Source organism: Kogia breviceps, chromosome 12, assembly GCF_026419965.1.
Source record: "Kogia breviceps isolate mKogBre1 chromosome 12, mKogBre1 haplotype 1, whole genome shotgun sequence".
In the NCBI taxonomy this organism is placed as follows: domain Eukaryota; kingdom Metazoa; phylum Chordata; class Mammalia; order Artiodactyla; family Physeteridae; genus Kogia; species Kogia breviceps.
In genome coordinates, this window is record NC_081321.1 from 51,948,365 (window position 1) to 51,961,005 (window position 12,641).

Below are 12,641 nucleotides of genomic sequence, written 5' to 3' on the forward strand. Positions count from 1 at the left end.
GTTAAGACAGAACAATTAAAATGCAACACTTTACAACAGAGATTGGTAAGAATGATTTTCTCCATCTTGAATAAAGAAACGTAGGGACCAAAAGGTGGACAAAAAGGGTAACATAACTTAGCAATACTTCCTTCCAGTGTGGGAGAAGATGTAAATATCATTCATAATTTTGAATCTCTCTCTTGGAGATTGGGAAAATGACAGTACCATCAACTGCATAAAGAAGTATGCAGAGAAAATAACAGAGTATATTTTCCTTGTATGCTGTAAAGCAGGGGTCAAAAAACTATGGCCTGCAGTCCAAATAGCCTAGAACCTGTTTCTGTAAATAAAGCTTTATTGGAACACAGCTGTGTCCATTCCTTTGCATATTGTCTGTGGGTGCTTTTGTGACAATGGCAGCATTAAGTAGTTTCAACAGAGACTATATGGCCTGAAAAGCCAAAAAAATTTAATATATGGCCTTTTTTTTTTTTTTTTTAAATTTTTGGCTGTATTGGGTCTCTGTTGCTGTGTGTGGGCTTTCTCTAGTTGTGGCGAGCGGGGGCTACTCTTTTTTTTAAATTAAATTTTATTAATTTTTTATACAGCAAGTTCTTATTAGTTATATATTTTATACATATTAGTGTATATATGTCAATCCCAATGTCCCAATTTATTCCACAGCCACCACCTCCCCCAACACTTTCCCCTTTGGTATCCATATGCTTGTTCTCTACATCTGTGTCTCTATTTCTGCCCTGCAAACCAGTTCATGTGTACCATTTTTCTAGGTTCCTAATATATGTGTTAATATACAATATTTGTTTTTCTCTTTCTGATTTACTTCACTCTATATCCATCCACGTCTCTACAAATGACCCAATTTCATTCCTTTTTATGGCCGAGTACTATTCCATTGTATATATGTACCACATCTTCTTTATCCATTCATCTGTCGATGGGCATTTAGGTTGCTTCCATGACCTGGCTATGGTAAATAGTCCTTCAATGAACATTGGGATGCATGTATCTTTTTGAATTATGGATTTCTCTGGGCATATGCCCAGTAGTGGAATTGCTGGGTCATATCGTAGTTCTATTTTTAGTTTTTTAAGGAACCTCCATACTGTTCTCCATAGTGGCTGTATCAATTTACATTCCCACCAATGGTACAAGAGAGTTCCCTTTTCTCCACACCCTCTCCAGCATTTATTGTTTCTAAAGTTTTTGATGATGGCCATTCTGACCGGTGTGAGATGATATCTCATTGTAGTTTTGATTTGCATTTCTCTAATGATTAAAGATGTTGAGCATTCTTTCATGTGTTTGTTGGCAATCTGTATATCTTCTTTGGAGAAATGTCTATTTAGGTCTTCTGCCCATTTTTGGATTGGGTTGTTGTTTTTTTAATATTGACCCAGCACCACTCATTGAAGAGACTGTCTTCTCCACTGTATATCCTCTCCTCCTTTGTCATAAATTAGTTGACCAAAGGTGCGTGGGTTTATCTCTGGGCTTTCTATCCTGTTCCATTGATCTATATTTCTGTTTTTGTGCCAATACCATATTGTCTTGATTACTGTAGCTTTTTAGTATAGTCTGAAGTCAGGGAGTCTGATTCCTCCAGCTCCATTTTTTTCCCTCAAGACTGCTTTGGCTATTCAGGGTCTTTTGTGTATCCATACAAATTTAAAGATTTTTTTGTTCTAGTTCCAAAAAACCACCATTGGTAGTTTGATAGGGATTGCATTGAATCTGTAGATTGCTTTAGGTAGTATAGTCATTTTCACAATATTGATTCTCCCAATCCAAGAACATGGTATATCTCTCCATCTGTTTGTGACATCTTTGATTTCTTTCATCAGCATCCTATAGTTTTCTGAGTATAGGTCTTTTATCTCCTTAGGTAGGTTTATTCCTAGGTATTTTATTCTTTTTGTTGCAATGGTGAATGGGATTGTTTCCTTAATTTCCCTTTCTGATCTTTCATTGTTAGTGTATAAGAATGCAAGAGATTTCTGTGCATTAATTTTGTATCCTGCAACTTTACCAAATTCATTGATTAGCTCGAGTAGTTTTCTGGAGGCATCTTTAGGATTCTCTATGTATAGTATCATGTCATCTGCAAACAGTGACAGTTTTACTTGTTCTTTTCCAATTTGTATTCCTTGTATTTCTTTTTCTTTTCTGACTGCCATGACCAGGACTTCCAAAACTATGTTGAATAATAGTGGCGAGAGTGGACATCCTTGCCTTGTTCCTGATCTTAGAGGAAATGCTTTCAGTTTCTCACCATTGAGAATGATGTTTGCTGTGGGTTTGGCCTTTATAAAGGCCTTTTTGGCCTTTATTACGATGAGGTAGGTCCCCTCTGTGCCTACTTTCTGGATAGTTTTTATCATAAATGGGTGTTGAATTTTTTCAAAAGCTTTCTCTGCATCTATTGAGATGATCATATTGTTTTTATTCTTCACTTTGTTAATATGGTGTATCACATTGATGGATTTGCATATATTGAAGAATCCTTGCATCCCTGGGATAAATCCCACTTGATCATGGTGTATGATCCTTTTAATGTGTTGTTGGATTCTGTTTGCTAGTATTTTTGCATCTATATTCATCCATGATATTGGTCTGTAATTTTCTTTTTTTGTAGTATCTTTATCTGGTTTGGGTATCAGCATGATAGTGGCCTCATAGAATGAGTTTGGGAGTGTTCCTTCCTCTGCAATTTTTTGGAAGAGTTTGAGAAGGATGGGTGTTAGCTCTTCTCTAAGTGTTTGATATAATTCGCCTGTGAAGCCATCTGCTCCTGGACTTTTGTTTGTTGGAAGATTTATCACAGTTTCAATTTCATTACTTGTGATTGGTCTGTTCATATTTTCTATTTCTTCCTGGTTCAGTCTTGGAAGGTTATACCTTTCTAAGAATTTGTCCATTTCTTCCAGGTTGTCCATTTTATTGTCATAGAGTTGCTTGTAGTAGTCTCTTATGATGCTTTGTATTTCTGTGGTGTCCGTTGTAACTTCTCCTTTTTCATTTCTAACTTTATTGATTTGAGTCCTCTCCCTCTTTTTCTTGATAAGTCTGGCTAAAGTTTTATCAACTTTGTTTATCTTCTCAAAGAACCAGCTTTTAGTTTTATTGATCATTGCTATTGTTTTCTTTGTTTATATTTCATTTATTTCTGCTCTGATCTTTATCATTTCTTTCCTTCTACTAACTTGGGGTTTTGTTCGTTCTTTTTCTAGTTCTTTTAGGTATAAGTTTAGAAGCAAGATTTTTCTTGCTTCTTGAGGTAGACTTGTATTGCTATAAACTTCCCTCTTAGAACTGCTTTTGCTGCATCCCATAGGTTTTGGATTGTCGTGTTTTTGTTATAATTTGTCTCTAGGTATTTTTTTATTTCCTCATCAATTTCTTCAGTTAACTCTTGGTTATTTATAACGTATTGTTTAGCCTCCATGTGTTTGTGCTTTTTACGTTTTTTTCCCTGTAATTGATTTCTAATCTCATAGTGTTGTGGTCAGAAAAGATGCTTGATATGATTTCAATTTTCTTAAATTTACCGAGGCTTGATTTGTGACCCAAGATATGATCTATGCTGGAGAATGTTCCATGCGCACATGAGAAGAAAGTGTAATCTGCTGTTTTTGGATGGAATGTCCTATAAATATCAATTAAATCTATCTGGTCTGTTGTGTCATTTAAAGCTTGTGTTTCCTTATTAATTTTCTGTTTGGATGATCTGTCCATTGGTGTAAATGAGGTGTTAAAGTCCCCCACTATTATTGTTTTATTGTCGATTTCCTATTTTATAGCTGTTAGCAGTTGCCTTATGTATTTAGGTGCTCCTATGTTGGGTGCATATATATTTATAATTGTTATATCTTCTTCTTGGTTTGATCCCTTGATCATTATGTAGTGTCCTTCCTTGTCTCTTATAACATTCTTTATTTTAACGTTTATTTTATCTGATATATTGCTACTCCAGCTTTTTGATTTCCATTTGCATGGAATATCTTTTTCCATCCCCTCACTTTCAGTCTGTATGTGTCCCTAGTTCTGAAGTGGGTCTGTTGTAAACAGCATGTATATGGGTCTTGTTCTTGTATCCATTCAGCGAGCCTGTGTCTTTTGGTTGGAGCATTTAATCCATTCACGCTTAAGGTAATTATCAATATGTATGTTCCTATTACCGTTTTCTTAATTGTTATGGGTTTGTTTTTGTAGGTCCTTTTCTCTTGTGTTTCCCAGTTAGAGAGGTTCCTTTAGCATTTGTTGTAGAGCTGGTTTGGTGGTGCTGAATTCTCTTAGCTTTTGCTTATCTTAAAGTTTTTGATTTCTCTGCTGAATCTGAATGAGATCCTTGCTGGGTAGAGTAATCTTGCTTGTAGGTTCTTCCCTTTCATCACTTTAAATATACTGTGCCACTCCCTTCTGGCTCGTAGAGTTTGTGCTGGAAAATCAGCTGTTAACCTTATGGGAGTTCCCTTGTATCTTATTTGTCATTTTCCCCTTGCTGCTTTCAGTAATTTTTCTTTGCCTTTAATTTTTGCCAGTTTGATTACTAGTGTCTTGGCTTGTTTCTCCTTGGGTTTATCCTGCCTTGGACTCTCTGCACTTCTGGAACTTGGAAGACTATTTCTTTTCCCATGTTAGGGAAGTTTTCGGCTATAATCTCTTCAAATATTTTCTTGTGTCCTTTCTCTCTTCTCCATCTGTAACACCTATAATGTGAATATTGTTGCATTTAATGTTGTCCCAGAGGTCTCTTGGACTGTCTTCATTTCTTTTCATTCTTTTTTCTTTATTCTGTTCTGTGGCAGTGAATTCCACCATTCTGTCTTCCAGGTCACTTATCCGTTCTTCTGCCTCAGTTATTCTGCTATTGATTCCTTCTAGTGTATTTTTCATTTCAGTTATTGTATTGTTCATCTCTGTTTGTTTGTTCTTTAATTCTTCTAGGTGTTTGTTCTTTAATCCTTCTAGGTGTTTGTTAAACATTTCTTGCATCTTCTCTATCTTTGCCTTCATTCTTTTTCTGAGGTCCTAGATCATCTTCACTATCATTATTCTGAATTCTTTTTCTGGAAGGTTGCCTATCTCCACTTCATTTAGTTGTTTTTCAGGGGTTTTATCTTGTTCCTTCATCTGGTACAAAGTCCTTTGCCTTTTCATTTTGTCAATCTTTCTGTGAATGTGGTTTTCCTTCAAAAGGCTGCAGAATTATAGTTCTTTTTGCTTCTGCTGTCTGCCCTCTGGTGGATGAGGCTATCTAAGAGGCTTGTGCAAGCTTCCTGATGGGAGGGCCTGGTGTTGGGTAGAGCTGGGTGTCACTCTGGTAGGCAGAGCTCAGTAAAACTTTAATCTGCTTGTCTGCTGATGGGTGGGGCTGGGTTCCCTCCCTGTTGGTTGTTTGGCCTGAGGTGACCCAGCACTGGAGCCTACCCAGATTTTTGGTGTGGCTAATGGAGGACTCTGGGAGGGCTCACACCAAGGAGCACTTCCCAGAACTTCTGCTGCCAGTGTCCTTGTCCTCAAGGTGAGACACAGCCACCCCCGCCTCTGCTGGAGACCCTCCAACACTAACAGGTAAGTCTGGTTCAGTCTCCTACAGGGTCACTGCTCCTTCCCCTGGGTCCCGATGCACACACTACTTTGTGTGTGCCCTCCAAGAGTGGAGTCTCTGTTTCCCACAGTCCTGTCGAAGTCCTGCAATCAAATCCCACTAGCCTTCAAAGTCTGATTCTCTTTTAATTCCTCCTCCCGTTGCCAGACCTCCATGTTTGGAAGCCCAACGTGGGGCTCACAACCTTCACTCCAATGGGTGGTATAAGTGTTCTCCAGTTTGTGAGTCACACACCCAGCAGTTATGGTATTTGATTTTATTGTGATTACGTCCCTCCTACTGTCTCATTGAGGCTTCTCCTTTGTCTTTGGATGTGGGGTATCTTTTTTGGTGAGTTCCAGTATCTTCTTGTCAATGATTGTTCAGCAGTTAGTTGTGATTCCGGTACTCTTACAAGAGGGAATGAAGGCATGTCATTCTACTCTGCCATCTTGAGCCAATCTCTTGGAGCTGCTTTTGATCTTAATCATTTGACCAACAAGACAAATTTAGGATTTAGTCCAGAGTATGTTGCGGTGCGCGGGCTTCTCATTGCGGTGGCTTCTCTTGTTGCAGAGCACGGGCTCCAGGTGCACAGGCTTCAGTAGTTGTGGCTTGCAGGCTCAGTAGTTGTGGCTTGCGGGCTCTAGAGCACAGGCTCAGTAGTTGTGGCGCACAGGCTCAGTTGCTCTGTGGCATGTGGGATCTTCCCGGACCAGGGCTTGAACCCATGTCCCCTGCATTGGCAGGTGGATTCTTAACCACTGAGCCACCAGGGAATCCCATACTATATGGCCTTTTGCAGAAATGTTTGACTGTCCCTGCTATAATGCACAGTATGCCCATAGTCCGTGGCACATAGCAAGTTGCTTATGGTATGTTAATGAGTATTATCATTAAAATTTATTTGTAAAGGTCTCTAATAAATAGCCTGGACAAATATTACTAAAAGTTCTTATTCTTCCCTCTGGTTTAAATGTTTCAGAGTCCATGGCTCTCATCCTTCTTCCACCTTCTAGTACAAGAAATGTAGATAAACAATTGATACGGGTAGAAAAAAATTAAGATTTTAGACCATTGCCCAAGGGTGTAATTCATAGCCTATAAATTTCATAAAAAGGTCAAGCAGATAATATGCAAAACATGCAAACACATACCTTCTGTGGCAAAGAATGCTGTTGTCCCTCACTATACTTTCTTCCATTCTTCCTTTAAATTACAGATGTCCCATTGCCATCTATAGTTTAGCTAGGCACACAGCTGTCCAACTACAGATGCATTTGCAGCCTCTTTTGCAGTTAGAAACACCATATGCCTAAAGTTCTCACCAACAGAAGGTAAGCAAAAGTCTTATATGCCTTGCTTAAAAAGGAAATTTGCTTGCCCTTTACTTCTCTTCCTGATTCCCACAGGGAGTTATGGAAGCAAGCAATTTAGCCAGCTAACCATGAGGACAAAGATAGCATGATAGAAGATAGCAGAGCAACAAAAAGGAGGGAACCTAAGTCTCTGGCTGATCTTGTAGAGGAAAAGCATGGCTATTAACTCGGGACTGTTATGTAAGAATGATGTAAATTTCTATCTTCTTTGGGCCACATATCTTGGAGTATCTTACAACAGCTTTCCCTCCAATGTCATTCACTCCAAGGTCACACAATTATATACCAAAGGGAGCTACTATAGTTCCTGACTTTGCAATGTGGATAAAAGAGTACCCTAGAAAATTCTAATAGAGACCCCCTTGTTTTTAACGTATGATGGTTCATTTGGTCTTTTTCAGGCAGCAACAAAAGATAAACTTATGCTAATAAAATCATTGTGCCCCCAATAATCAGAGAGAACTCAGTATATTAATTAATCTATTCATCACTGAGACAAAAGAGTTTAATATATTTACAAGGGGATTGAACAGAGAAGTCAAGAGAGTTGAGTTCTGGAAGACACTAGAATAGTTAATAGGTTGCAACTACAAGGTCTCAATTATTAAAAGACCTTACTTCTTAGCTGCCAATGTGTTCAGGCGTGATGCCTCAGTTTCTGTTTCTCTGAACATCAGTCCCAGAGTCTGTATAATTTCGATGCATGCCCTAGAAAACAAAGAGGAAAAAAAATCACAGAAATGGCATTATTTCATTGTAAGTTCAGAATTCCACAAAATCAGTAATGCTCAATAGAACTGAATTCAGATAGCCATGTACAAAAAAGTATAGGAAGGAAATTTTGTATATTAAATTTCCAACATTGGTTGAGTGTCTACTCTGTGACTGCTACATAGTAAGCACTCAAAAATATTTGTTGAATGAATGAATTAATAGGTGCATGTCAGGATTAAAAGTCATTTACATATTGATTTTTGCACTTATTTTTTGCAAAGCTTTAATGATAATCACACTATTTTTAAACTACATTTAATAATTTTAACTGTTTCAAGTAGTAATTTCTGGCTCAAAATTTCAAAGGTAAGAAAGGGAATACAGTGAAAGGTGTCTTTTATTCATACACTCATTTTTTTCCCTTTTGGGACAGCCAGTATTACTAGTTTCTTGTATAGTTTTTCTTTAACTATATAATTAGAACAAAATAAATGCTATTTTTAAAAAATCTATGTGAAGCAAAACTTGCTGCACTATTAATCATTAATACAGTATATATTTTGCCCAGTGCCTTCCATTTATCTTGAACATCCTAGGGAAAAAATATCTATGATTATCCAGTTAGTACTTACACCAGCTCATCAACACTTTGGCTTTTATTTTGATGTGCATTCTTATCCCTAGACTCTGGCAAGTACTCATGAAGTTTGTTCACTAGGAAATAGAAAAGGTCACTGGTCTATGAAAGCAAGCAGGAAAGAAGACGGTAATTAAGGTATCTGTTGGCAAAACTCTCAATTCTTACATAATAGAAATAAGAAGAAATGAGTTGTTCTTCAATTTGGGGGAAAGTGATTTACATTCTCTCTCATTAACACTAGCATAACCCAAATTGAAAATATACTTTTACTTACAACCAGGAGACCATTGTCCTGGTGAACAGAGCCAGAGCTAAAACCTAGCGGGTGATGCTGAGAGATGCCTTCTAGGCCCAGCTTCACCATTTAATAGTGAAGATCATCCAGAAGTAGGTGTATAACCTTAGGCCGGTCATTCGGTCACCTTGGAATAATAATATTAAATGGGGGCCACTATATTTCCTGCCTTTCCGAAGTAATTTGGCCTTTGTGAGGACATAATGAAATAATGGCTAGAAAAGCACTCATTTAAAACTGTTTACTAATTCAGAAACAAATGTACAGCACTGGTATAGCCTATGAAGATGGTGCAGAATGATTTAATACTTCTGTTAATACAGTAGAAATGTAGATTGCCATTTCTGCCAAAATAAACACTGACTTAAGAGTGTGGGAACCAGTTTTTTTGTGTTCCTATCCAGTCTCATGAGATAATTGAGCATGAAAATAAGCACAGGCCCATGAAATCAGGCAAGTTGGTACTAATGAGAATTGGATATAATTGCTTCTCTTTTCTATTCCTCTACTGTTCATTTTTTTCCCAGCACTTTCGTTTACTAATGGCAACTTAGACTCTTCGTTTAGACAGGTATATTTATGCTCAGAAGAGGCTGAGGATGGCAAGTGGAGAGAGGGAAGGACAAAAGGAGCAGGACGTACACCTTGGCCCTCTCAGAAGTGCTGGGGTTGCAGAGTGTGGTAACTTTACACGCTGACTATGGAGCCAGGTTCTTTGAGTTCAAATACCAGCTCTACCACTGGGTAGCTTTAGGACATTTGGCAGATTACTTATACATTCTGCGACTTTTCATCTCTAAAATGGGATTAATAAAATCACCTCATGAGGTTGATGTTAAGATTAAGTAAAATATTATTTGTAAAGCCTGAACAGTACTCAACATACTGTATGTGCTTAATACATATCAGTTATTTTTGTGATCTCCCACCGCTCAGTGGTTCAGGAATTTTCACTTATAAAATATCTTCCGCCTACCAGCAACAACATGAAAGAGTCTCAAAAATATTATGTCAAAAGAAGCCAGGGTTTCCCCGGTGGCACAGTGGTTGAGAGTCCGCCTGCCGATGCAAGGAACACGGGTTCATGCCCCGGTCCGGGAAGATCCCACATGCCTCGGAGTGGCTGGGCCCATGAGCCATGGCCGCTGAGCCTGTGCGTCCGGAGCCTGTTCTCCACAATGGGAGAGGCCACAACGGTGAGAGGCCCGCGTACCGCAGAAAAAAAAAAAAAAAAGAAGCCAAACACAAAAGTGTACAATATCATGTAAGTGGAATTCTAGGACAGGCAAAACTAATCTATGACGACAGAAAGTACAATAGTTGCCTGAGGCCAGGGGTCAGAGGAAACTGACTGCCAGAGGGCACAAGGTAGCCCTAAGGGGTGATAGAAATGTTCTCAGTCTTGACTGGGGTGGTGTTTATACAGATATATACATTTGTTAAAACTCTTTACAATGCACTCAAAAATATGTGCACTTTTATTATATGTAAATTGGACACCAATATTTCTCCAAAGAAGATATACAAATTGACAATAAGCATGGGAAAAAATGCTCAACATCACTAATCATTAGGGAAATGCAAATAAAAACTATTAGGTACCCCCAACACCCATTAGAATGGCTACTATCAAAAAATCAGTAAATAACAAGGATGTGGAAAAACTGGAGCCCTTATGCACTGTTGGTGGGAATGTAAAATGGTATAGCTGCTGTGAAAAGCAGTATGGCGGTGCCTCAAAAAATTAAAAATAGAATTAACATATGATTTAGCAATTCTGCTTCCAACTATACTCCCAAAAGAATCGAAAGCAGGGTCTCAAAGAGATACTTACACACCCATGTTCATAACAGCATTATTCACAGTAGCTAAAATGTGGAAGCAACCCAAGTGCTAATCAATGGATGAATGGATAAATAAAATGTGGTATTACATACGTGGAATATTATTCAACCTTAATATGAAGGAAATTCTGACGTATCCTATAACATCAATGAATCTGGAAGACATCATGCCAAGTGAGATAAGCCAGTCACAAAATGACAAATGCTGTATGATTCCTCTTACATGAGATATTTAGAATAGTCAAACTCATAGAAGCACAAAGAAGAATGGTGGTTGCCAGGGGCTGGGGGAAAGGGGAAATGGGGTGTTATTGTTTAATGAATATAGTTTCAGTTTTGTAAGATGGAAAGAATTCTGGAGAAGGATGATGGTGATAGATATACAACATGAGTGCCTAACACTGAACTAGACACTTAAAAATGGTTAAGATGATAAATTTTATGTTCTATGTATTTTACCGTAGTTTTTAAAAACTGAAGGAAAAAAAACCTTCATGAAGAAAAAAAGAAGGTTGGGAAATAACATGTCTAGAGAACTCTTTCAGTCATTCATTGAACATGTAACTATTGATTGCAGCCATGTGGCAGGTACTATGCTAAGTAATGAGAATAACATCTTAAGCAAACCTGACAAACTGGACATGGTGTCTGTACTCCTAAAGCTTGCAGCTTAGTCAACCTGTACAAAAGTGTTCTTGTAATTTAAAATTTTCTTGTAATAAAATAGAAGAATAAAAATTACCTAACAGAGGAAAATTATACCCCAATGAAGTTGATTTTTAAAAGGGAAGATGATATACAGTTGACCCTTGAACAACACGGGATCTGAGTATAACTTAGCCCTCCATATCTGCAGTTCCACACCTGTGGATTTAACTAACCGTGATCGTGTAATAATTTAGTATTTACTATTGAAAAAAATCAACATATAAGTGGACCCAAGCAGTTCAAACTAATGTTGTTCAAGGGTCAACTGTATATATTATGATTATATAATATTATATTGTTTATTATATGATTATAATAATTGTATTATTAATTATAAGAATATGGCTATAGTTGTTCATTATATTAATTTTATTATAATTTTTAAATATATATGTATAATTTCCCATCCTCTTACCCAAGAACCAAAAATTAAAGCTGCCTCTAATCTCCCCACCCCAGTGTGGGTTCTTAAGGGAGCTTCACATAAACTTACATTCTGCAGGGAGCCCAGCACAAAGTTGGAAAAAAACACTGCTTTAGCTTAAGGCTATGATAACCATTTAAATAAAAGAGCTCCTAAAAGAAGATTAAAATGTTGAGTTTTACTAGTCATATTTGTTAACTCTGTTTAAATGAATTTGAGACTAGATTTTGGTTGCAGATTAGAGAGAGAACATAAGGCTACCAGCTCTGAGGGACGCAACGTACTCCACTGAAGTAGGGAAAGACCCCAAACAGGGAGACTACCTATGCGCCTTTATTTCCCTCTCTATTCACTTTGGCCTTTCATTTTTGACAACTAAATTAGAAGATCTTCTATTTTAGTCCATCTAAGGACATTACATTAAAGAACGGCTGCAGAATTTTCAAGTAAGAAGCAGAACATGAATGCTTTACTCCTAGACTTCCAATCAGGTTATTTGCACAAGAGAATAAAATTTCAATTTATTATGAATTGATTGTGTGACCTGATATATGCCGGCATTATGTTAGGCCTTAGGGAGAATACAAAGATGAGCATGACACGTGCCTGTCCTGAAGAAGCTTATAGAATACTATGGTAAATAAAAAATATATACCAAAAAATAAAAAATAAAAATAAAAAATAAATATATATATATATACCAAGCAAAAGGGAGAATGTCTGTGCTAATTCTTGAGGGTAGGGACTGTGTCTTAGTCATGGGTGCATTTCTAGTGCCTATAACTACGCCTAGCACAGAATAGACATGCGATAAATGTTTATTGAATCTTTAAAGAGAAAGTGCTATGAGAGATGCTGTAGAACTGCATTGTCCAATACAGAAGCCACTAGCCACATGTGGCTATTTACATTTAAATTGACTAAAACTGGGCTTCCCTGGTAGCGCAGTGGTTGAGAGTCCGCCTGCCGATGCAGGGGACACGGGTTCGTGCCCCGGTCTGGGAAGATCCCACATGCTGTGGAGCGGCTGGCCTGTGAGGCATG

At 37.7% G+C, this 12,641-nt stretch overlaps 2 protein-coding genes across 2 annotated transcripts in view; one reads left to right on the forward strand and one right to left on the reverse strand.

Annotated features, from left to right (window-relative positions):
- XPOT (exportin for tRNA) overlaps window positions 1–12,641 on the forward strand; it is a 154,353-nt gene that overhangs the window by 47,361 nt on the left and 94,351 nt on the right. The gene's annotated exons all lie outside the window — the stretch shown is intronic.
- C12H12orf56 (chromosome 12 C12orf56 homolog) overlaps window positions 1–12,641 on the reverse strand; it is a 73,761-nt gene that overhangs the window by 13,912 nt on the left and 47,208 nt on the right. The window contains 2 exon segments of the mRNA XM_067010623.1: window positions 7,591–7,680; window positions 8,319–8,425. Coding sequence (XP_066866724.1) covers window positions 7,591–7,680; window positions 8,319–8,425 — 197 coding nt within the window.